This window comes from Heloderma suspectum, chromosome 4 (assembly GCF_057233095.1).
Source record: "Heloderma suspectum isolate Gila_16-S chromosome 4, 16-S_ref, whole genome shotgun sequence".
NCBI classification, from domain to species: domain Eukaryota; kingdom Metazoa; phylum Chordata; class Lepidosauria; order Squamata; family Helodermatidae; genus Heloderma; species Heloderma suspectum.
The window spans coordinates 201,636,720-201,659,894 of NC_139461.1; the positions used below are offsets into that span (position 1 = coordinate 201,636,720).

Here is a 23,175-nt window from a genome sequence, read left to right on the forward strand (position 1 = left end):
AGGATAAAAGCTCCGTGTGGACTAGCTGTGAGAGTAAGCCACATTTATCTCCTATTGGATTTTACCAGGTAAATAGGCATAGGATCGAATTGCAAAATTGTATTTAGTACTACTGTAAAGATGAAGAAAGTAGCTCCTGTTCTAAACTGGAATGCATTTCAAGCCTGATAGTGTTGGGGGTAGAAAGAGAAGCACGTCATTCTCAAATATCCTTTCTCTAAATTCAGTAACAGTCCCTCCATCAATGTGGAAAACACTGGTTATTGTCAGGGCTGGCATGGTTGGGCAATTGCTGAGGGCTCATACCCCAGCCCCCTTCATGGATCACTGCCTTGTTGTGGCGAAGGGGCTTGTGTAACTCAGTGAAGCCATAAGCTATGCTATGCAGGGCCACCCAAGACGGACAGGTCATGGTGGAGAGTTCTAACAAAATATGGTCCACTGGAGAAGGAAATGGCAACCCACTCCAGTATTCTTGCCAAGAAAACCCCATGGAACATATCACAAGGCTAAAAGAGATGACGCCGGAAGATGAGCCCCTCAGGTCGGAAGGTGTCCAGTATACTACTGCGGAAGAGCAGAGGGAATTTCCAAGTAGCGCCAGAAAGAATGAAGCGGCTGGGCCAAAGCCGAAAGGACACTCAGCTGTGGATGTGTCTGGTGGTGAAAAGAAAGTACGATGCTGTAAAGAACAATATTGTTTAGGAACCTGGAATGTAAGATCAATGAATCAAGGTAAGCTGGCGGTGGTCAAACATGAGATGGCAAGATTGAACATCAACATATTGGGAATCAGCGAACTCAAATGGACAAGCATGGGCGAATTTAATTCAGGTGACCATCATATCTACTACTGTGGGCAAGAATCCCTTAGAAGAAATGGAGTAGCACTCATAGTCAACAAAAGGGTGGGAAAAGCAGTTGTTTATTCGGTCAGTCGCTTCTAGCTCTTTGTGACGTCATGGATCAGCCCACGCCAGAGCTTCCTGTCGGCCGTCACCACCCCCAGCTCCCCCAAGGTCGAGTCCGTCACCTCCAGAAAAGCAGTACTGGGGTACAATCTCAAAAATGATAGAATGATCTCAGTACGAATCCAAGGCAAACCATTCAACATCACAGTAATTCAAGTCTATGCCCCAACCACTGAGACCGAAGAAGCTGAGGTTGATCGGTTCTATGAAGACCTACAACACCTTCTAGAGCTAACACCAAAAAAAGATGTCCTCTTCATCATAGGGGATTGGAATGCTAAAGTAGGAAGTCAAGAAATCACCGGGATAACAGGCAAGCATGGCTTTGGTGTACAAAATGAAGCAGGACAAAGGCTAATAGAGTTTTGCCAAGAGAACACGCTGATCATAGCAAACACTCTTTTCCAACAGCACAAGAGGTGACTGTACACATGGACATCACCAGATGGTCAATATCGAAATCAGATTGATTATGTCCTTTGCAGCCAAAGATGGAGAAGCTCTATACAGTCAGTCAAAACAAGACCTGGAGCTGACTGTGGCTCAGATCATGAGCTTCTTGTTGCAAAATTTTGGCTTAAATTGAAGAACGTAGGAAAAACCACTAAACCATTCAGGTATGACCTAAATCATATCCCTTATGAGTATACAGTGGAGGTGAGGAATAGATTTCAGGGATTAGACCTGATAGACAGAGTGCCTGAGGAACTATGGCCGGAGGTCCGTAACATTGTTCAGGAGGCAGCAACGAAATCCATCCCAAAGAAAAAGAAATGCAAGAAAGCCAAGCGGCTGTCTGATGAGGCTTTACAAGTAGCTGACGAAAGAAGGGAAGCGAAAAGTAAAGGAGAAAGGGGAAGATATACCCAACTGAATGCAGATTTCCAGAGAATAGCAAGGAGAGACAAGAAGGCCTTCTTAAATGAACAATGCAAAAAATCGAGGAAAACAATAGAATGGGAAAGACTAGAGATCTCTTCAAGAAAATCAGAGATCTCAAGGGAACGTTTTGTGCAAAGACAGGCAAGATAAAGGACAAAGAAGGCAGGGACCTAACAGAAGCAGATGAGATTAAGAAGAGGTGGAAAGAATACACAGAACAAATATACAGGAAAGATCTGAATGTTCCTGATAGCCATGATAGTGCCGTCACTGAACTTTGAGCCGGACATCCTAGAGAGTGAAGTCAAGTGGGCCTTAGGAAGCATTAGTAACAACAAAGCTAGCGGAGATGACAGTATTCCAGCTGAGCTATTTAAAATCCTCAAAGATGATGCTGTTAAAGTGCTGCACTCAATATGCCAACAAATTTGGAACACTCAACAGTGGCCGCAAGACTGGAAATGGTCAGTTTACATTCCAATCCCAAAGAAGGGCAACGCCAAAGAGTGTTCAAACTACCGCACAATTGCGCTCATTTCACATGCCAGCAAGGTGATGCTCCAAATCCTACAAGCTAGACTTCAGCAGTATGCGAACCGAGAACTACCAGAAGTACAAGCTGGGTTTCGAAGAGGCAGAGGAACTAGAGATCAAATTGCCAACGTTCGCTGGATCATGGAGAAAGCAAGTGAATTCCGGAAAAACGTCTATTTCTGCTTCATTGACTACGCTAAAGCCTTTGATTGTGTGGATCACAACAAACTGTGGCAAATTCTTAAAGAGATGGGAGTACCAGACCACCTTACCTGTCTCCTGAGAAACCTGTACGAGGGTCAAGAAGCAACAGTAAGAACCAGACATGGAACAACCGATTGGTTCAAAATTGGGAAAGGAGTACGACAAGGTTGTATATTGTCGCCCTGCTTATTTAACTTATATGCAGAGTACATCATGAGAAACACCGGGTTGGATGAATCACAGGTCGGAATTGAGATTGCCGGGAGAATTATCAACAACCTCAGGTACGCAGATGATACCACCCTAATGGCAGAAAGCGAAGAGGATCTAAAGAGCCTCTTGTTGAGGGTGAAAGTGGACAGTGCAAAAGCTGGTTTGAAACTCAACATTAAAAAAACGAAGATCATGGCATCTGGCCCCATCCCTTCCTGGCATATAGAAGGGGAAGAAATGGAAGCAGTGACAGATTTTACTTTCTTGGGCTCCAAGATCACCGCAGACGGTGACCGTAGCCATGAAATTAAAAGACGCCTGCTCCTTGGGAGGAAAGCTATGGCAAACCTAGACAGCATAGTAAGAAGCAAAGACATCACCTTGCTGACAAAGATTCGTATAATCAAAGCTATGGTTTTCCCAGTAGCAACGTATGGCTGTGGGAGTTGGACTATAAGGAAGGCTGAGCGCCGAAGAATTGATGCTTTCGAACTGTGGTGCTGGAGAAGACTCTTACGAGTCCCCTGGACTGCAAGGAGGTCAAATCAGTCAGTCCTAAAGGAAATCAACCCTGAGTGCTCATTGGAAGGACAGATCCTGAAGCTGAAGCTCAAATATGTTGGCCGCCAAATGCGAAGAGAAAACTCCCTGGAAAAGACCCTGATGCTGGGAAAGATTGAAGGCAAAAGGAGAAGGGAACGGCAGAGGATGAGATGTCTAGATAGCATCACCGATGCAATGAATATGAACTTGAGCACACTGCGGGAGGGAGCGCAGGACAGGAATGCCTGGCGTACTATGGTCCATGGGGTCACGAAGAGTCGGACACGACGTAACGACTGAACAACAATAACAACATACCCCAGCAGGGGGCCGATTGACAAGAGCTCCCTGGACCTCTTCACGATTGCAACCTGCTGGGTCACCCTCTTCTCACTCTGGCCCAGCCAATGGTGATGTTTGCAAAAGAAGGAGGAGCAGTAGGTGCCTCTTGGTCATTGGCTCTCTGCTTGTCAAGCAAGGATGAGGAAGAATTGGAGGAGGAACAACAGCTGGTGTCAATGACAGTGAGGAGGTAGACTCACTGAGGGAGGGGGACCACTCAAGTTGTCATGTCCAAGGGTCCTTCCAAACCCAGAGTGGGCATTGGTTATTGTACCCAGTGATAAAGTGCGGATGCCCAGATGTATGTTATTGCAGACTCTTACGCTCAGAATCTGTTTGGCTTCTAAGCATCCTAAGTGTTGCATGTTCCCCACTTCCCAAAGTGGTAAGAAGTTCCAGAGGCAGCATTTAATCAAAATGCAGGAGATTTTAGTATCAATGGGCATAAATAAGCAAGAACATATTTGTTGTTTTAATGCATTTTCCTCTAAAAGTCCAGATCTTTACTAAAGCTTCTTTATGAAATGCTGCTGTCTACTGGACAGTTTAGATAGGTGACTTGAAGACTTAAATACTTTTTTCTCCGTGCTCAAGCTTTGATAGGTCAACATATGAACCTACTTTAGACTGAGTCTGACCACTGGTCCACCTTGCTCAGTACTGTCATGACTTACAGTGGCTCTGTAGGCTTTCAGATGGGAGTCTTCTCCAGTTCTGCTACCCAAGACTCCTCTTTAATTGGAGATGCCAGGGACTGAACCTCTAAATGCAAAGTATGTGCATTACCACTGAACTACTGGCCTTCTCCACTGAACTATAGCCCCCCTCCGCAACTGGAAACATTAGTACTATACATCGTATTAATTGTATTTAGTATTTTGATGCATTTCCATGTGGGTTTTTTAAACACATTAATTTTCATCTAGAACAATTTAATTAGTTCCCAGCTTACAGCCATTCTAATGCACCACCAGTGAACTACAGCCCATCAATGATACTTCCCTCTCACAGACACTGAATGGTGGCCCTGTCCTTGTTTACAAACAGGGCCCTAATCTAAAACAGCTACTCAACAGCAACAGGCCACCCAGCAGAGATATGGACATAGGGACCAGACCCTGCAAGAAAAATAGATGCCAACTTTGTTCCCATATCTACTCAGGCAATAAAACATTAAATAGCCATAAGACCAGGCAATAAAACATTAGCCATAATACCCAAAACAATTTAAAAAGCCAAGTTAAAAAGATGTGTCTTGACCCCCTTTCTGAACACAGAGAGAGTGAGGACCATTCACAACTCCAAAGTGCATTCTAGAGTTTGAGAGCAACACAGGAAAAATGCCATTGGCTGCCAGCAATGCCCTTCTGCATTTTGCATAGGGTAAACAGAATAAATGGACACAAATCTGACATCAGAAATGGGCTAACAGTGAGCAAACTTTTCAACCTCCCAGTGACACTCTGTCACTGACCCTAAAGTGGCTATTCTTGAAGATCCTAGCCTGAAACTGTTGAATTACAGTTTTATTTGTTTTCATTTATTTATGTGTGTATTAGTTTTTATAGTGCCTTTCTGTAAAAACCACTAAGGCTGTGTACAACAGATCAAAACAATATGAACAATAACATCATAAAAACAAAAACCATAGTAAACCATAATGAACAACAGAAGCAAAAACAATTGTAAAGACGTAGTTAAAATTAGAGCTTCGGCTATTGTGCGGTGTAGAAATGTAATAAATAAATGTGCATTGACACATTTTTAAAAGTAGAGAGGGTGGGGTTTAGTTCTATCACCTAGAGCTTGAATTGTGATAATGGTTTGTTATCCCATGGTTTGCTGTGGGTGTTAATTAACTTAGCAGTGCTAGGCTAACCGTGTTATCAATTACTAATGTTGTGAATGATCAGTCACTGTGCTTATTTTGCATACATTTAAGCTGTAACATAATTGTCACAGATTGTATCTTTTGCATTTTATTTCCATCTGATCTCACTATTTACATTTCTGTCTCTCCACTCATCTGTATATACCTGCCAACTAACACTTTTACGCATTTGATGAAATGGATTCTAATCCATGGATGTTTATGCCATAAGCATTTTCTTTAGTCTTTAAGGTGCCACAAGACTCTGCTAATTTTGATTAGGTGAGCTTTCTGATGATGCATGGACCATTTCCACGGGCTAGTTCATTTGCCAGGGATTCTAAAGGCAGGTGGGAAATTAGGGCCAGGTTTACCATGAACAAAGGGTGAAGCTGAGCAGCAGGTTCTTGAAGAGGTGCCATTTTCTTGTCTCTGTCTCTGTGAATCGGGGGGGGGGATAACTAGAGCACATTCTTGAACAGGTTGCAGTCGCAATATTTTTATTTTTTCATGTTGGAAAGTGAAAATATCTATGAATAGCATAGAAAACCCGCATTACACATACTGTGCAAGAGGTAATGTGCCTTTTATTTGTAATTTATGAAGATGATGGTTCAGTGTTCTCATGGTGGCCATTCAGTTCAATTACTAGCTAAGGAATAGCCCAAAGTCCAATTTCCCCTCCACACAATATCTGGCACAGGGCACTTTACTTTGTTCTTCCAGGACAAACTGAATCTTTGAAAAAGCCAAAGAAGAGTGTTGCTGCTCAAGCTTGTCTATGCTTTTACTCAGAAGTCCCACAGAGTCCAATGGCATTTAGTTTCAAGGAGTAGCATGCATAGGGTTTTAGTCTCGTTCAAATATTGGCTTCCAGGCTACGTTCCCTCTTTGCCACTCCTTGGGAGAGGTGGCACCTCTTGCGGGAAACTGAAGTGGATAGGTCCACTCCTAGGCATCCTCCAGATGTTTTGATTTCAACTCCCATCTGCCCCAGCCAGCATGGCCAATGATCAGGAATTATGGGCGTTGTAGTCCAAAACATCTGGAGGGCATCAGGTTTCCCATCTCTGGTGTAGGTGTTAAGAACCAGTTTATACATTCTCTAGTTGACTCAAGTGGCAGAGCTTTCCCTGAACTGTGCCACTTCAGCCCTTGCAGGTAGAATATTGCATGTGTGAGTTCTTCCTCACCGCTGCCAAAACTCCCTCCACATTAAAAAAAAAAAAAAAGCTTGTAAGGGAGACGATTAGATGGCATGCTAGATTTGTTCGTGCAGCGATTATTATTTTTTAAATGGGGGAGTATGCAAACATGCCACGTATTCCTAGGCCTGTAGCCAATGTAAGTCCTGCTTAGAGTAGACCCGTTGAAATGAATGAGACGTCTAATCCAAATCCCATTCATTTAAATAGGTCCACTCGAAGTAGGATTAATATTGGATTCAGCCCATACACACACGCGCGCGCGCACCCCGTATGCTGAAGCGCCACAACCCAGAAGCAGCGTTACCCCTTGGCTTCAGCGAAGGTAGGGATGGAAAAGATACAGCACGTCGGGACGCGGGCAAGCGCCTGACCCGTGGTCGCCGTCACGTCTGGTTCGGCCGTTGTGGAGAAGCCGCCGCGAGGCTCCAGAAAAAGGCAGGAGAACCAAGGCAAGCAGGCCAACCCCCGCCGCGGCCTGGCTAGCCACTCCCCCGCTGCTCGGTTTTCGCCGTCTCCCGGGTGGAAAGGACACGCCATACCCGGGGAAAGGGGGGGACACAAGCGAGGTAAGGCCGACGAGTTGCTGGGTTTGGGGCTGAGAGAAGGAAACGGTTCTTCCCAGACCTCTGTGCCCACCGCTTTGAGCGGCGCCTTCAGCGGCTCGGAGACACACAGCCCGCCCTGGTGTCCCCCCGCTTCCCCTCGCCTTCGCCGGCTAAAAGGGCCTCCGGCCTCTTCACAAGCTGGTGATTAGGCAGGGTGGGAGAAAATGGCCTCCGAAGGGCGTTTGGGAAACGGACGCTTCTCCCCCGCCTCGAGGTCTCCCGAAGGTGGAGGGAGGCGAGAGAGGCAGATAGGGAAGGCCCCATGCACTTTTTGGCTGGGGGTGTGTGCGAAGTCCTCCACCGTTTTGGGAACCTGAAGGACCAACGGGGTTAATAATAACAGTAATCCGTATTTTCCTGGACACGGGGAGTGACTTGGGAGCCCTCCCCAGAACTTGCTTCAGTGCCAGCACTCAACCTTGAAATATTAAAAAAAAAAAGGGCTCTGAGCGTGAGTGGAGTGCATCTTGCTGCTTGTGAAATAATTACAGCTGCTGCAAAGCTGCTGAGATAGCCTATATTAACTGGTTGTTCGCCACCACCATTTTTAAGTCTTCTGTTTGCCAATTCTATTAAGCGCTGCAAGGATTTGAGGAATTAGCAGGCGAACTTTGAGGAAAAGAAATGATTGTTTGCCCAGGGCTTTCATTTTGGGTTGGATTGACATGCACATCACACAGTTCTCGGGAGTCAGGGTTTAAAAGGGGATGTGAATTTTACCTTCATCCATATTACAGATATACTTATTTAGAGTAAGTTTGCAAGGAGGTCACATAACACAAAACGGGGGCCAAGTTAAAATGTTCAAGGCTCCATGCGGCTCATATAAGTGGTTTCAGAGGAGTGTGTGTGTGTGCGGGGAGGGGGGAGTGCCCCTTCTAACTAGTAGCTTACCCCCCTAACTAGTAGTTTGTCTGCTTCCTCCCAATGCTGGATCCCTGTGGCAACTTGAAAGAAAGGCATTCTTTATATTCTCACTCCCAAAATGCATCCTCTCCTCCTCCCATATTTTTAATATTTTCATCACTGCCTGGGGGTGGCATAATATTTAAACCCCACTTACCTGGCACAGTGGAATACATGCAGTTTGTTTAGTACATGATCTCTAACACTGACAGGTTCTCATGTCCCAGCAGCCCAGGTTTTTTTAAAAAAACAAACACGTTACCGTGAACGAGCCAGTCTGCTAGTTCAGGCAGCTTGATTGCTCCTGCTTGGCTCTTCCATGCTCTTAGCTGTTCCCTACTAGCGGGAGCAGCTAAACAACCCAGGGATGCCTTGTCCTTGGGTTGCTTAGCATGACATCCAAACCCAGAACTCTGACCTGGGTTTTAATTCTGGGTTGTCAGAGGAGAGGACAAGCCAGAATTCTGGATTCAGACATCACACTAAACAACCCAGGGATGGAGTGCCCCCCAATAGTTTAGCCACGCCCACTGGCAGGAGGAGCCAAGCATTCATGGTAACCCTGTGATGTGCAAACAGGGCCGTTGCTGGCTTTTAAAACTTACTTCATGGAGCTCTATTGTAATATGAAGCGCTTCTTGGGAAAGTGATTTTTAGTGGAATGCATGTGATGACTGTAATGTTTAACATAGCTCTTAGTTATTCCTTAATGTATTTGAACCTTAACTGCACTGTCATACTTGCAGGGGACAGTGAACAGAAGGATTTTTCTGACCTATAAATCATTTGTCGAGTAGTAAAGCATAGCTTTTATTTTATATTAGTGATTATGAGCAAGGAGCCAAGCCCATTACACTTCTTTCTGATCCAGATCCTAGAACATGACAAAAATAATTTAAAATGAGTGCAGGAATAAAATGAGTACAGAAATTCAGTCCACACCCTGAATTCACCATAACTAAACATCAAGAATCTTATTTAGAATATATTTTTAGAAGTATGTTGAGTTGTATAACAAACTAATAAAACTATGCTTTCTGTTACATGTTTTCTAAATCCTTGGCTGGCAATATTTCTTGTGCTTTTGGGTGCCGACCAAATATAATTTCAATTAAGATGATTTAAATCCTGATTTAAAATTGCCAAGAAAAAAGTCTCATTTAAATAATTGATTTACATTTTAAAAATCCATTTATTATTTAGATACTTCCTAAATAAATGTGCATACTGATTGGTTTCTATAACCATAGAAATATGATTTATACTTAAGAGTACTGACTTGAGCCGGTTACAAGGATCAGATAGTTACTAGGCCTAAAATAGGTGCGAAAGGTCACCCTGGTGGATCATTAGATGACATGTGGTGACTTGCCAGTCCTCGACTTTCAGTATCTAGTCATATAAGCTGTGTGATCACTGGTGAAGGTGTTTTCCCCACAGTTTTTTTCTTTACAAAGAAAAGCAGCCACAAAGCACCTTTTCATAAGTACATAAATATATGTTTGCATTAAGTCAAGATTTCATTTTAAACCAGAAAACTAAGGCAGCTGTGTTACCCATAAGAAAAACATTCAAAATCTATATAGTATAATATAGCTTTCCCCAACCTGGTGCCCTCCAGACGTTTTGGCCTACAACTCCCAGCATTCCTGATCATTGGCCATTGTGGCTGATCCGGGCTGATGAGTTTGATGTCCAAAACATCTGGAGGCATCATAATATCTTTATCAGGCTAACTCAACACAAATTTGCTAGCTTTTGAGATCTCCAGAGCTCTTCATCAGGCAAGATGTTACAAAAAGCAGGTTGGTGGGGATAAGGGGGACGGACTGTTGATGTAGGCAGGATGTCTTGCATGATCAGTGTCTTAAGATAATAATAGGAAGAGGAGGAATTGCAGACAAATTGGGGTCTGCCAGGTGATGTGATGGTTCCAGGTTTCAGTACCCCTAGGACCACTAGGTAGAAGAAAATCTCAGACAACTGTAGGTCCTCCATTTCTGAAAATATAAAATCTGACAGTTAACACAAAAACTGAACTTGTTAAATGTGCTGAAAACATTAAATTCCTGATTGTTCTTTGTCTGAAAACCATTGCATCTTACAATGTGAAACATGTTGAATGTTTGTGTGTCTGTTTGCACTTTTTGTGTGTTGTATAGCTTGCACTTTTGATTGGTAAGCTTTGGCCATGACCATGAATATAATGCTAGCTTGTGATTTTGAGGCTCATTTCAGAACCCATCTTGTGCCATTCTTATGCCAGTTTATAAGATCAGTGTTTGCTTTTTCTAGGTGATTTATACTAAATTCAAGTTGTTTTTATAATTTTTTAAACTTTAAAGTCCTCACTAAAGGAGAAACCATTCTTTAGAAATGTGTTTTGTAAACAATTCAGCATGCAGACACATGCCAATTTGTTTTGGCTAAGTATTTATGGTCAAGTATAACATGAGAGGTAGGAACTACAAAGAGAGAGAACGGGTAGTGGTAATCCTTGCTTTTGCATGGGAAAGTGAATTGTAAGGAGCACTTAATTCCTGTCTACCCCAGATGCAATATATGACACACATATCTATAGATCCATTGAACCAAACAAAGAGCAGCCAAATTCTCTATCGAACGATCAAAAGCTGAAAATCTCCATAAAAGTCTCTTAAAGTCTCTCCGGAAGCTTTATTTATTTACTTACAATATTTATATACCACTTCACATCTAAACAGATTCCAGAGCAGTGAGCAATAAAATATAAAAGAATAAAACACCATATTAAAAGCGTTTTAAAACGATACCAATTAAAACTCGTAGCTGGTCAATCAAGGAAGGTTTGTTGAAATAAAGATTACTTCAGCAGGCCCTGAAAACAACACAGTGTTAGTGCCTGCTGTACCTCCAGAGGCAGGGAGGTCCACAGAAAGGGAGTCAGCACTGAAGGCTCTACTCCAGGTGAAATCCAACCAAGCCGTAGGACCATGCAGAACTACCAGGAGCATCCCAGCTGATGACCTCAGTGACTGGGCTGGTTGATAACAGAGAAAGCACTCTCTCAAGCTTTACCTGTGATCATTGTATTAAAATTTCTTTATACAGAACATAATAACAACTGCGCTGAATCAGAGGGATCCATCTAGTCCAGCATTTTGTTTCTGCTAGACACCTTGGGAAACTCATAGATAGCATATCATGTAATGCCCATGCCCTATTGTTTACCTCAAACATTCAGCAATCAGAGATACACTGCCTCTAATCAAGCAGCCTTTTTGTCCTGTCAGGTCTGTTCATGGTTGTTAGCCATATCTTTCATGAATCTGTGTAAAACAATCTGAGATACTGCTCATCACCACAGATTGTGATTTTTAATTCCGTAAGTTAATTATTATGTGAAGAATACTTACATTTCCCTGTCCTGAATCTACTCCCAGTCAATTTTATTGGGTGATTCTAGTACATTATATGAGAGAGAGCAAAATAAAAACAAGAACTTCTCCATTTACTCCCTTCATAATCTTGTACACCTCTGTCACGTCCCCTACCCATCATCTTTTTTTCTAAACTCAAAAGTCTCAAACATTGTAGCCTTTTCTCATAGGGAAGATGCTGCAAACCCTTGACCATTTCTGTGCCTTCCCTTTGGAGAGCTGGATGGAAGAGAACTGTACATAATACTCTAAATGTGGCAGCAGCACTATTGATGTATATAATGGTATTAATAATGATATGTGCTGTTTTATTTTTAATCCCCTTAATTATTCCTCACCTCAAATCCACCCTGTTCACCGCTGCAGCACTTTTAGCCGACGGTTTCAGTGAACTAGCTCCTCTGATCTGAAGGTCTCATTTCTAGGTAGTCATATCAGCTCAGACTTTATCAAGCTTACAGGTGGTTCAGAGTTTTTGTTGCAATATCCCCCATTTGCTCTTATTTACACTGTGTGTTTTGTTGCCCATTCACCCAGTTTGGAGGGATCTTGAGCTCCTCACCATCTCCTTGGGATTTCATCATCCTGAAGAATTTGGCATCATCTGCATATTTCAGACCCCCACTGTCCACCCATGAGTCTAGATCACTTATAAACCTCACAAGTACAAGTACAGATCCACTGCTCATTTCCTTCCATTGTGAAAATGGTCCATTAATTCCTACTTTCAGCTTCTATTTAACCAGTTACAAATCCATAAGATAATTTTTCAGAGCAGAGTCACTAAATTGTGGTCATAAACACTCTGGTGCTTCTTAGGCCTTAACTCTGATTTTAGTGGTCTTCTGTAGCTAAATAAATGTACTAGTTTTCTTGATCCAGATTGCATTGCATAAGTAGGTTACTTAGATTTTTCTGACTCAGATATGGTTAGTAGGTTTGCTTCTCTTGAATTCTATTCCTCAGTTTTTTGTCTTCATATTAATATGAATTGCCCAATTTATTTTACTGTCTTCTGACTGATCACCAAGATGTATAATCCAAAATTAATTATGTGTATATATTACCCATTTGGGGTTTCTTTGAAGAACAGTTATACAGTTATTGTTTGGCATTTGGCACTATTGTCTTTATGTAGTTATTTCATATTCTTAAAAACTTGCTGTTATGCAGGCATTTTCTTTGCTCATCAATGCTTCGGCTGCCTTGGCATTAAAACATCACTACTGAAGAGAACTTATCCTTTGAAATGCTTCAGGTTTTCAACCTGTCCAGTACGTATTCCAGCTCTTCATAGATTATGCTACTATGTGTGCATCTTGTTAAATTTATTTTGGAGTCACTAATGGCAGTTATCCTGAATTTGGATATCTGGTTTTGTTCACATTATTTGTTTTGATTGCCACTGTTGTCAAACACTTTAAAATTCATCTTCTGCACTGCACTGAATACAGTAGTCACTTCTGTTCTTGTAGCATCCAGATTGAGCTATATAACAACATCAGTAGAACATGGTTGATTGTGACCAGAAGTTAAACTAATGTACATAGTAGTGGTAGACCAGTATGGCTATCCAAACTACATTTAAGTCAGTGTTGATAGAATCTAAAACTTGATTCAGTTATCTCAAGTATTGGATGAAGACGGTTCTAGTCCATGAATGTTTATGGAACAATAAATGTGTTTATCTCTAGGAGCCACAGAACCCCTGCCTAACTCACCTCTAAGCTGGAATCCTGCCTTAGTTGGCAAGAGTGTGGTCACAGTCTTTAGTGAAGCCAGCCTTTATGCTATTTCATAACGACATATTTAAGTTTACAGTTTTAATGCAATTCTAATTACTTTTGACATAGACCTATACTAATCTATTAATTAGTTTGCTTGTATGCAGTTCATAATTCTCTACATTCCTTGGAGAATTAATCAACCCTGGTTTTCCCTTTCCATTTGAATTTTCCCTTTGGTAGCTTTTTCTGGCCAGGAATTCTTTCTGATTTTTATTTGGATTTTCCAGCATTACTGAACATTTTTATTATTATTTTCAATGGGATATGTGGGATTAATCTAAGAACATTTCTGTTTAGTGGAGTAGAAGCAGTTAGACACTCAGTTTTGTGCTTTAATTTTTTCTGGTTGATCAATTTTCTGCAGCACAAACTGAAGTGAATGTTAGAATAATTAGTAGAATAGAATAAGCTGCTCAGTAGAGCAGTTCTGAATCCTAAAGACAGTTTTTAAAAAGCCTTAATTAGGTTTTGCTTGTTTTTATAGTCAAGAAAAAGGTCTGGAGTGCTGAAAACCAACAGTGTAGCTAATCATGCTACTTGAAATGCCAGGGTTCAAATCTTGATAATGCTGGAGTCTGCATGTTATGGGCCTTTGCTCTCACCACTGCCTGATTTATCACATCTTACAGAGCATGGTTCTCAACTTGTTTGAGGAGCCTCTTTACTAAAATCAGTCCTTGCCACAGCCTCATAATGTTACTTTTATTGGATATGTATCAAATTATTTGATCATTTAAAACAAATCAGACTGGCCTTTTTAATTGCCACTTTTTTGTTGGAATGTAAGACTGCAGTTCTAATCTAGGGAGTAACTTCCATTGAATTAGGTGAGACTTCATTCCAAGTAAATATGCATATGATCAGGCTGTGTTACGACATTAACGACATGACCCTGTACATGTTTACTTGGAAGCAGTGGAGGCTGATGGCTCTGATGTCAGTGGAGCAGTGAAACCACTTCAGGTTTCAGTCAGAACGCTAAAGGAGCTATCCAAGATTGCACCTTGCATTGCTCCATTAGAGTTCTGACTGGTTCTGATTGAAACCTGGAGCGGATTCACCACACCACTGACATCGAAGCCACCAGCCTCCACTGCTTGGAAGTAAATACCATTTGGCACTTACTATCCAGTTAAGTGTGTATAGGTTGCAGCCTGAATCGAAAGAAAGAAAAAAATGTAAGACACTTGTATCCCTTCAACAGCTTCTTCTTTGCCCCTCTTTTTGTATACCCCTCCTTTTGTATTTCAGTTTTTCTGTAACACAGGATTCTGTGGAGTCTGTCAAAGTGGGGATAGTCAAGAAGAAGTTTTTAAGAATCCCTGACTTGCACTGCAGCTTGATATAACCATTTGGAGTTTGGTAATAGTGTGTTTCCGTACTAGCAAGCAATCATTAAAATTATGCATAATCGCAGGTTGAGCCCTTGTCCTCACCACCAGCTCAGCCGCAGCTTGAAGTGCTGCCGGAAATGTTTGAAAAAGGCTATTTTGAAGTTAGGCAGGGGATTGGGGGGGGGGTCCAGAATGTGCTGTTGGCTTGCCAGAACAAAGCTTCAAAAATAAAATATTTGATCTTTGCCTCTAGGGCTGGTATGAGGCAGTCCAAGATCTGGAACTGGGGTATGACCAGAGGCTGAGAAACAGTGTTCTGGAGTATACATGTATAACAAGTGCTATACAATGAAGGTCATTCAGTGCTCCCTTTTATCTATACAATAGTTGTGTCACTTGGTGAGTGTAGACCATTCACTTTCTCTACACTCACACCACCATTGATCAAGTAGCTTTGATGTTTCTTTGGGGAAATGGTAGAATGAATTCATTTGAATTTTAATACCATGATATTAATATTGGTATTTTGATGGTGCTTGAGTTGTGTGTTGGCCAAATCCATCTTTTATAATACTGATTTTTAAAAACACACACACACTAATTCTTTGTTTTCCTAAAAACTTTATGGATATACTAAGGAAGGGGAAAACACTGATTATTTTTATGTTGGGAAAGTGTACAGTTATCCAGCTGTTCTTTGTTCAGGGCAGGCTGGGTTGCACAACCAGTGGGGCTCTGTACCCACTGGATTCTTTATTCATATGACTTACAGAGCATAGAACCAATCTCATTCTAGTGAGGGAAGAGCCCATAGTCCAGTTATAGGTTGTTTATTACTATACAAGCCCTTATGCATATAGCCGAGCCTTTGTACCTATGCTCTGTAAGTTACTTGGTATCCACAACTGTCCTTGAAAAGCAGCAAGAGGTATTCCCATTTCCCTGCCTCTGTTTTCAAGCAAATGCTCTGTTTTTCCTGCATATGGTTTCAATAAAATGGCACTGAAATTTGCTGTTCTTATTGTTGTTATCCTTGCATAAATTGAGAATTTGTCAAATGTGTTTTGCAAAGGTATTGGTTTAGTTTGAACTGTATATACAGCATCTGTCAGTTAATCAGTGGTGCTGTGCTTTAGGTGAAAATATGAAAGGATATACATATAAAAGGATAAAGGCATTACCACAGTGTCTAACAATATGTTACTTTGTGGTTTTAACAAAAATCCTCTGTTCTCTTTCAATTTTGTATGTAGACCATGACCTTCAAGCACAAAAATGCAAAACGAATTGAAGGGCTTGATAGCAATATGTGGTAAGTAATAATTAATGAAAACGAACAAATGAATAAATAATGAAAATATCTGTACATTTTGTAGACCCATTTGTATGTTTTTCATCTGTGTTACAAGCTGACCAAGTATATGTGTGGGGAGAAACTGATCTGATCTGCTTCTGTGCCTTTAACATCATGCTGATGTGCAGGAATCTGTAGGTGAAGGTTTTCACAGCACCAAGATAAACATCACCTGCTGATGTTTTCACAGCCATAGTGGTCAGTTGAAAAGTTGACAACGTTATTTTCATCTCAGCACCTCTTTCCACCTTGTCCCCACTTTTACAGAAAAAATGTCTTCAGTTTGCTTGAGAGTCTATTTCTTTTGAGTTCTGTCCATATATGTAAAATAAAACCAGGAGATCAGAATCATTAATAGGGTGTCGAAAGACATGAAATCACTGTACAGGTAGTCATGATCAAATATGTGGCTAAGACACTGTAGACTATCCTAAATGCAATTCCAAGGGACAGCACAGGTTGCCATCAAAACTGATTTAGGGTGTAACCCTATTGATTTGCCATCTGCTAGATGGAAACCTGCAATCTTGGAGGCTTTTGAGTATCCTATATCCTGCTGGGCTGCTGCCAACAGGGCGGGAAAAGTGACCGAGACAATTTATGTCTCTACTCCCCCCCCCCCATTTTCCTCTAAACGGGCTTCTGAGCCCATCTAGAATAGTCACACTGCTTGGGCCAGGGGTGGGGTTGGAGAAGCCACAGGATTTTATGTATCCCGGCCTCTCCCCTCCCCACCCTCTGGAATGACCTCTCTGAGGTCATCCAAAGCTGTTTTTGGACCTCGGAAAGCATGCGGCACGGTTCTTTCCATGTCAGCTATGAGGGGGCAAGGGCAGCGGAGGGATTAGATCTTGGGAACTCCCCTCCTGAAGTCATAGCAGCGTCTATGACTTCAGGAGAGGGAATCCAAAAATTCCTGTGGTCTCTTGGAGCAATCCTATGGTTCCCTCTCCAGGGACCATATGATTGCACCCTAGAGGTTTAATTTTTGTTATAAACTTACACATTCTAAACAAAATATGAAACATACTGCCCTATGAAATCATGCAAAAATATGATAGTAGTGCATAACATTGCTTATTTTTAAAATGTATATAATTACCACCAACCTCTGGTAACTATTAACTATGTGCTAAATGTGCATGCAGACCAAAATTTTCCATCAGTTTCTCCTTCAGGAGTACTCTTTCTTTTCAAAAGCCTCAAGTTGCTTTAAAAAACACATGAGTTCAAACAGTAGTTTGGGGCTTTGGTACAGATACTCCTGTACATAAAAGGGCCTGAAAAGCTTGGGAGCGTGTGCTAGTTCTTGTGTGTGCTGCTTTTTTACTTTGTGAATTGCTGTGTGTACAGGTCTCCAAGCATGCCTATTCTGACTGCATTGGATAACATGATGACTGTAGTTCAGCACTTAGTTACTTGTGAAGTCAATGACATGGTTCACACGTAACAATAACCCATGGTTTAATTAACCCATGGGTTTGTTTATTTATTTGTTTATTTGTTTGTTTATTTATTTATTTCTATACCGCCCAATAGCTGAAGCTCTCTGGGCGGTTCACAAAAATTAAAACCAAACAACACACAATAAAACAATTTAAAATATATAGAACATTAAAACCACAATATAACAATACAACCACAATAAAACCTAGCAGCAGTGCAGGAGTTTAAAATACAGATTTAAAACAGCAAAGCTAAAAATTTAGAATGCTAAAATGCCTGGGAAAATAAAAAAGTCTTCACCTGGCGCTGAAAGGAATACAATGTAGGTGCCAGGCGAACCTCACTAGGGAGCTCATTCCAGAGCCGGGGTGCCACAGCAGAAAAAGCCCTCCTCCTAGTAGCCACCCACCTCACTTCCTTTGGCAGGGGCTCACGGAGAAGGGCCGCTGATGATGATCTTAAGGTCCGGGCAGGCTCATATGGGAGGAGGCGATCCTTCAGGTAACCTGGCCCCAAGCCGTTAAGGGCTTTGAATGTTAACACCACTTTGAATCGGGCCCGGAAATGGACTGGCAGCCAGTGCAGCTGGAAAAGTACTGGCGTAATATGAGCTCGCAGGCCAGTCCCTGTTAACAATCTTGCTGCCCTATTTTGGACCAGGTGAAGTTTCCGGACCGTTTTCAAAGGCAGCCCCACGTATAACACATTGCAGTAATCCAGATGAGAAGTTATCAGAGCATGGATAACTGTAGCTAGGCTATCTCTGTCCAGATAAGGCCGTAGTTGGTATACCAGCCTAAGCTGATAAAACGTGCTCCATGCCACTGAGTTCACCTGTGCCTCAAGTGACAGTTCTGGATCCAAGAGCACCCCCAAACTATGAACGTGATCCTTTAGGGGGAGTGCAACCCCCTCCAGAACAGGTTGAATATCACCTAGCCAGGGAGATGAACCACCCACTAACAGTACCTCTGTCTTGTCTGGATTGAGTTTCAGTTTATTGGCCCTCATCCAGTCCATTACCGTTCCCAGGCACTGATTCAGAACAGCCATTGCCTCACCTGGTTTTGATGAGAAAGAGAGGTAGAGCTGGGTGTCATCTGCATATTGATGGCATCTCAGCCCACACCTCCGGATAACCTCTCCCAGCGGTTTCATGTAGATGTTAAACAGCATGGGGGATAAAATAGAGCCCTGTGGAACCCCATGGCACAATTGCCATGGCACAGAGCAATAATCCCCCAGCACCACCTTCTGGAATCGGCCATCCAAGTAGGAGTGGAACCACTGTAGTGCAGTGCCTCCAACTCCCAACCCAGACAACCTATCTAGAAGGATACCATGGTCGATGGTATCGAAAGCTGCTAAGAGGTCCGGGAGAATCAACAGGGTCACATTCCCCCTGTCCCTCTCCCTGTCAAAAAGGGTTGTTGCCTTATCCAGAGTTAACTCGTGATTTGGCTGCCAGAGAATTGAGCAAACAGCAGATTGTTTTTTCAGTTCCAGAGTTGTTTGGTTTCTGCGCCTTCACCCATACTTTCCCTGTATCCCACATGCCTTTGTAGCACTGTAGTACTGGCATGGAGAGTGGCTGGATCTTTTGAGCACAGCCTCTGTAGTTTGGTGAAACAACCCATGAACAACCAACAGTTCTGGGTTTGCATGTAATGACAACCTATGGTTTAAACAACTCAGTTCACAACCTAACAACAAACCATGAGTTCTTTTCATGGATTATTTGTGGTTTACAGCCCATAGTTCTGGGTTCGCACATCAACTCATGATTCAACAACTCATACTAACATACACCATGTTTAGCATTAGATGCAAGCTTACCCATTGACCTGGTTCTCATGTAACGACAACCCAGAGTATGGGTTGGGTGTGAGTTGAGTATGGGTTGTTGTGGAATCATGGGTTGTTGTGGAATCGTGGGTTATATGTAAACCCTACACTATGGTTTAACTGTAGATTGTTAACCATGAACCACCCAGAGTTCACAACCCAACAACAAACCATGGGTTCTCTTCCTGGGTTGTTCATGGATAACATACCATAGTTAAACCCTAGTGCAGGGTTCACATGTAATGACAAACCATGGTTCAACAACCTACGATTCACCAACAATCCAAACTCAACCATACCTTGGATTGTTTTACGTGTGAACCAGCCTTGTGTGCTGTTCCCGTACCTCTCCCACTAGCATGTATACATTTCCCTCTTCCTTTCCCATTTTGTTTAAGAGATCAAGCTACACATCTATACCTACATTTCATAATATATGTACATGTAACGTCACACCATCTAACTCTCATAACACACCTAAATCTAACCTGGGAGCATCACCATAGGGTTCTTGGCATCTTGAGCTCTTGGTGGCTTCTTGGCAGTTAGGCCTCTGGGATATCTGATCAACCCCTCACTGGATGGTTTCTTGCAGGACCATTTGTTCTATGTTGTGTTCTGATTTACCATGGATCTGGAGTATTTTTCCTTGTGATTTTGTATGATACATCATTACAATTTTTTTTTCTTTTGTAGGGTGGAATTTACAAAAGTAGCTGCAGATCCCTCAATTGTTAATCTTGGACAAGGCCTTCCAGATATATCTCCTCCTAACTATGTAAAAGAAGAATTAGCAAAAGCATCGTCTGTTGATAGGCTGAACCAGTACACACGGGGCTTTGTGAGTACATTGTATTCAAGAAACTCTCTTGAGAGGTTGCTTTAAATTAGATGCATAGGTAGACTGCTTCTCATGCTAATACTTAGGATTCATGCTGAATAGAAACACAGCCTCTAACCATAAAGCTCCAAACAGTTGTCAATGTAAATGTGGTCCAAAGAGGACTATACATAGGGCAAGATGAATTGAATATGTAATTAATTAGAACTTTTTGATGTATTGTTCATTTCTATGGCACATTTCAGAATACAGGGCGTTGACCTTGTTCACCATGGTTTAGGCTTAGGAGGACAAGCTACCGTGAGCCGTGGGCTCAGGTGCTTTTGCTTCCATTTTAGATTAACTGCAGCTTCTCATGACATCCAAACTGTTGTTAATCCTATTGTTTGTTGAAACACGTCATTTTCAAACTCTGGATTAAGAACCTATAATTAAGATTAACCACGGTCTGGGTTCAGATGTAATGCTAAACTGTGGTTAATCTAAAACAGAAGCGGAAGATTCCAATCCTCTCCTTGCAGCTGCACCAGAGGAGGACAAACTGAGTGAGCTCGAGGCTTACCGTGGCTTATCATAATAGTAAGTGATGGCTTACGTGTGAATATAGCCATGTTGCAGTAAAAGAGGTTAATCTGATTTGGTATGGACTTGCCCAGGGTCATCCAGAGAGCTTGTTGGCTAAACAGGAATGTGAATTTGGGTCTCATCAAGTTCAAATCCAGAACTGTTCCATGCCCTACTCCCTGATGACGACGACAATGATGAAGAAGCAAAATGCTTTGCAGAATACACTGCAAATATATGGCTAATAAGAGAGAGCTTTTACATAGATAGGAAAATAATTGATATGAAACTGATCTCACTACTTGTTCTAAGCTACTATCTGGAATTTCAAAGAAGCCTTTGGATTACTTGTTACATTTTTTAATGTAGATTTGCCTTATTTTTAAAAACTTGCTATGATATTGAAGAACAGTGATCCAGTCCAATTTGCAGTTGTTCTTTAATGTATGCATCTTTCATAAGGATTCATTTTATAAGTTTAAGGTCGTTTCCCTTCGGCAGTGCAGATTTTAGTAGGTAGTCCATTATAGCCAAAGGATTTCCATGGACAACAAAGGCTTGTAGCTTAGGCACATTTTTAAAAACCCCTTTTCAGGCTAGTTGCTGCTCCCATTTGCATCACATCTACTTGCTTATCTTAGCTCACACCTGGTTCTTGTTTCACCTTTGACTGCAGCTCCTTGACTTTTCAGGCTGCTGTGCCCAGTGCATAGCCTGATACCCCCACTCTAGCCATATTTTTGTATAGCCTGTTGTAGTTGGAAGGGCATCATTGTGTGGTGAGCTGTGTTGGGAATTACATGGAAATGCAGACACTAAGCAGAAGGTAGAGTGGGGAAATGTGGTAATATTTATTCCTGCTACCTAGGTTTTACTCTTTTGGACTACTTATTCTGTTTAAGTGAGCCATCAACAGCAATATAACTGTTTCTGGAATGTAGTACCACTTGTAAGCCCCATGAACCTTTTTGTTTCTAGATTGTTAATTTTTTTTCTTAAAAGGGGCACTATCATAGATTTCAATCTTACTGACTAACCGTGGGCACAATTCACAGCTTGTGATCTTGCACAAAGACTCCTATTCAGTGGGATGTTGCCTGTACAGAAGAGATTCCATGTGAATTGTGCCCTATATTATAATTTTTTGTTCAACTCAGTGTATTCGCTTCTCTCTCAGATGTGGTGACAGTCTCTACGTATATCTGAGTCTTATTCTTAAGCTTACTATTCTAAGGATTTATAATTTAGCTACTCTATATTTTGTGCATTAGCCATAGTGCATGTGGCTGATATATGATACTATGTTATTTTTCTGTTTTGCTTGTCATTAAGGGGCACACAAGTCTAACTGCATCTTCTTTTCTTGTAAAAATGTATTTAGGGACATCCGTTGTTGGTGAAAGTCTTGTCCCAAGTTTATGAAAAGCTGTGTAAAAAAAAGATTGACCCTTACACTGACATCCTGGTGACAGTAGGAGGAAATGGATCTCTGTTCAGTGCAATACAGGGACTCATTGAAGTAGAAGATGAAGTAAGTTTTGTAATATATCCCAAAATAAAAATAACAGTTACACTCTCTTCATTTTATTAAAACCACCAACCGTCAAATTCTTGATTTTTCTTAGTTCTTGTAGCATAAGAAATCAACTTTGGGCTAGGGCTGCCACATTTTTACTGCCCCAACTTCTGTGCCTTTAAAGATAGGCTGACACCGTTAATTGAGCAAGTGAAGGATTTCTTGGCATTGGGATACAGTGGTAGAAAAAGGTTTAACTGCTTAATTACTGGGCATCAAGCTGCTGTTGAGGGCACAAAAGGGCCAGTTAAAAAAATCAATCATGTTAATGATGTGAATTTTCCAGCCACCTACCACTCAATTTTCATCCTACTGTAAATTCTCTCCCTTGCCCATATAGGGCTGGAAAAAATTATAGGTGTCTGGTTGTTTGGGTGCCTAAACAAGTTGATGCTGACCTTTTAGAACTTGAAATACTTTTCCAACTTTGGTCCCAAGCCTTTTGCCTGGGATTGTAATAGTCTGTCAGTAACTGGGATTTTAAAGCTTGTTTTACATGTAATCTTTGTAAACTCAAGACCATTACTCATATTAAGTATTTAGGGTAGACTGGGCTCTAAATCAAAATAAATAAACTACCTCATTTGGAGTAAAACTAGTAATGTAAGTAATGTAAAGTAAGTAGTAGTTACCTTTTGATATTTTCTTCTAGATTTTGATTTATGTATTTCCCTCATCTCTTCAGTTCCTTCACCCCTTCTGCTCTCATCATTATAGATCTTAACTTCTTT

At 41.6% G+C, this 23,175-nt stretch overlaps 2 protein-coding genes and 1 long non-coding RNA gene across 9 annotated transcripts in view; 1 reads left to right on the forward strand and 2 right to left on the reverse strand.

Moving 5' to 3' along the window:
- The window catches only part of LRRC8B (leucine rich repeat containing 8 VRAC subunit B), a 59,171-nt gene extending 52,055 nt beyond the window's left edge, over positions 1–7,116 (reverse strand). The window contains exon 1 of the mRNA XM_084851986.1: positions 7,072–7,116. The gene's annotated coding sequence lies outside the window, so the exon portion shown is untranslated. The remainder of the gene's footprint in view (positions 1–7,071) is intronic.
- Positions 7,077–23,175, forward strand: part of KYAT3 (kynurenine aminotransferase 3) — a 33,912-nt gene continuing 17,813 nt past the window's right edge. Inside the window, exons 1-6 of one of the 7 annotated variants that reach the window (XM_084851994.1) lie at positions 7,077–7,216; positions 12,871–12,971; positions 14,736–14,846; positions 16,072–16,130; positions 20,160–20,304; positions 22,250–22,399. In XM_084851994.1, coding sequence (XP_084708120.1) covers positions 16,075–16,130; positions 20,160–20,304; positions 22,250–22,399 — 351 coding nt within the window. In that variant the 5' untranslated portion in view covers positions 7,077–7,216; positions 12,871–12,971; positions 14,736–14,846; positions 16,072–16,074. Of the gene's footprint in view, positions 7,217–7,274; positions 7,334–12,870; positions 12,972–14,735; positions 14,847–15,071; positions 15,218–16,071; positions 16,131–20,159; positions 20,305–22,249; positions 22,400–23,175 lie in introns of those variants that run through there. The other 6 variants (XM_084851991.1, XM_084851990.1, XM_084851988.1 and 3 more) reach the window with 6 other exon arrangements.
- LOC146347960 (uncharacterized) lies at positions 13,017–14,646 on the reverse strand. The gene is made up of 2 exons (XR_014790485.1): positions 14,579–14,646; positions 13,017–14,088 (listed from the first exon to the last, which is right to left on the reverse strand). It is a non-coding gene; the product is annotated as an uncharacterized LOC146347960 (long non-coding RNA).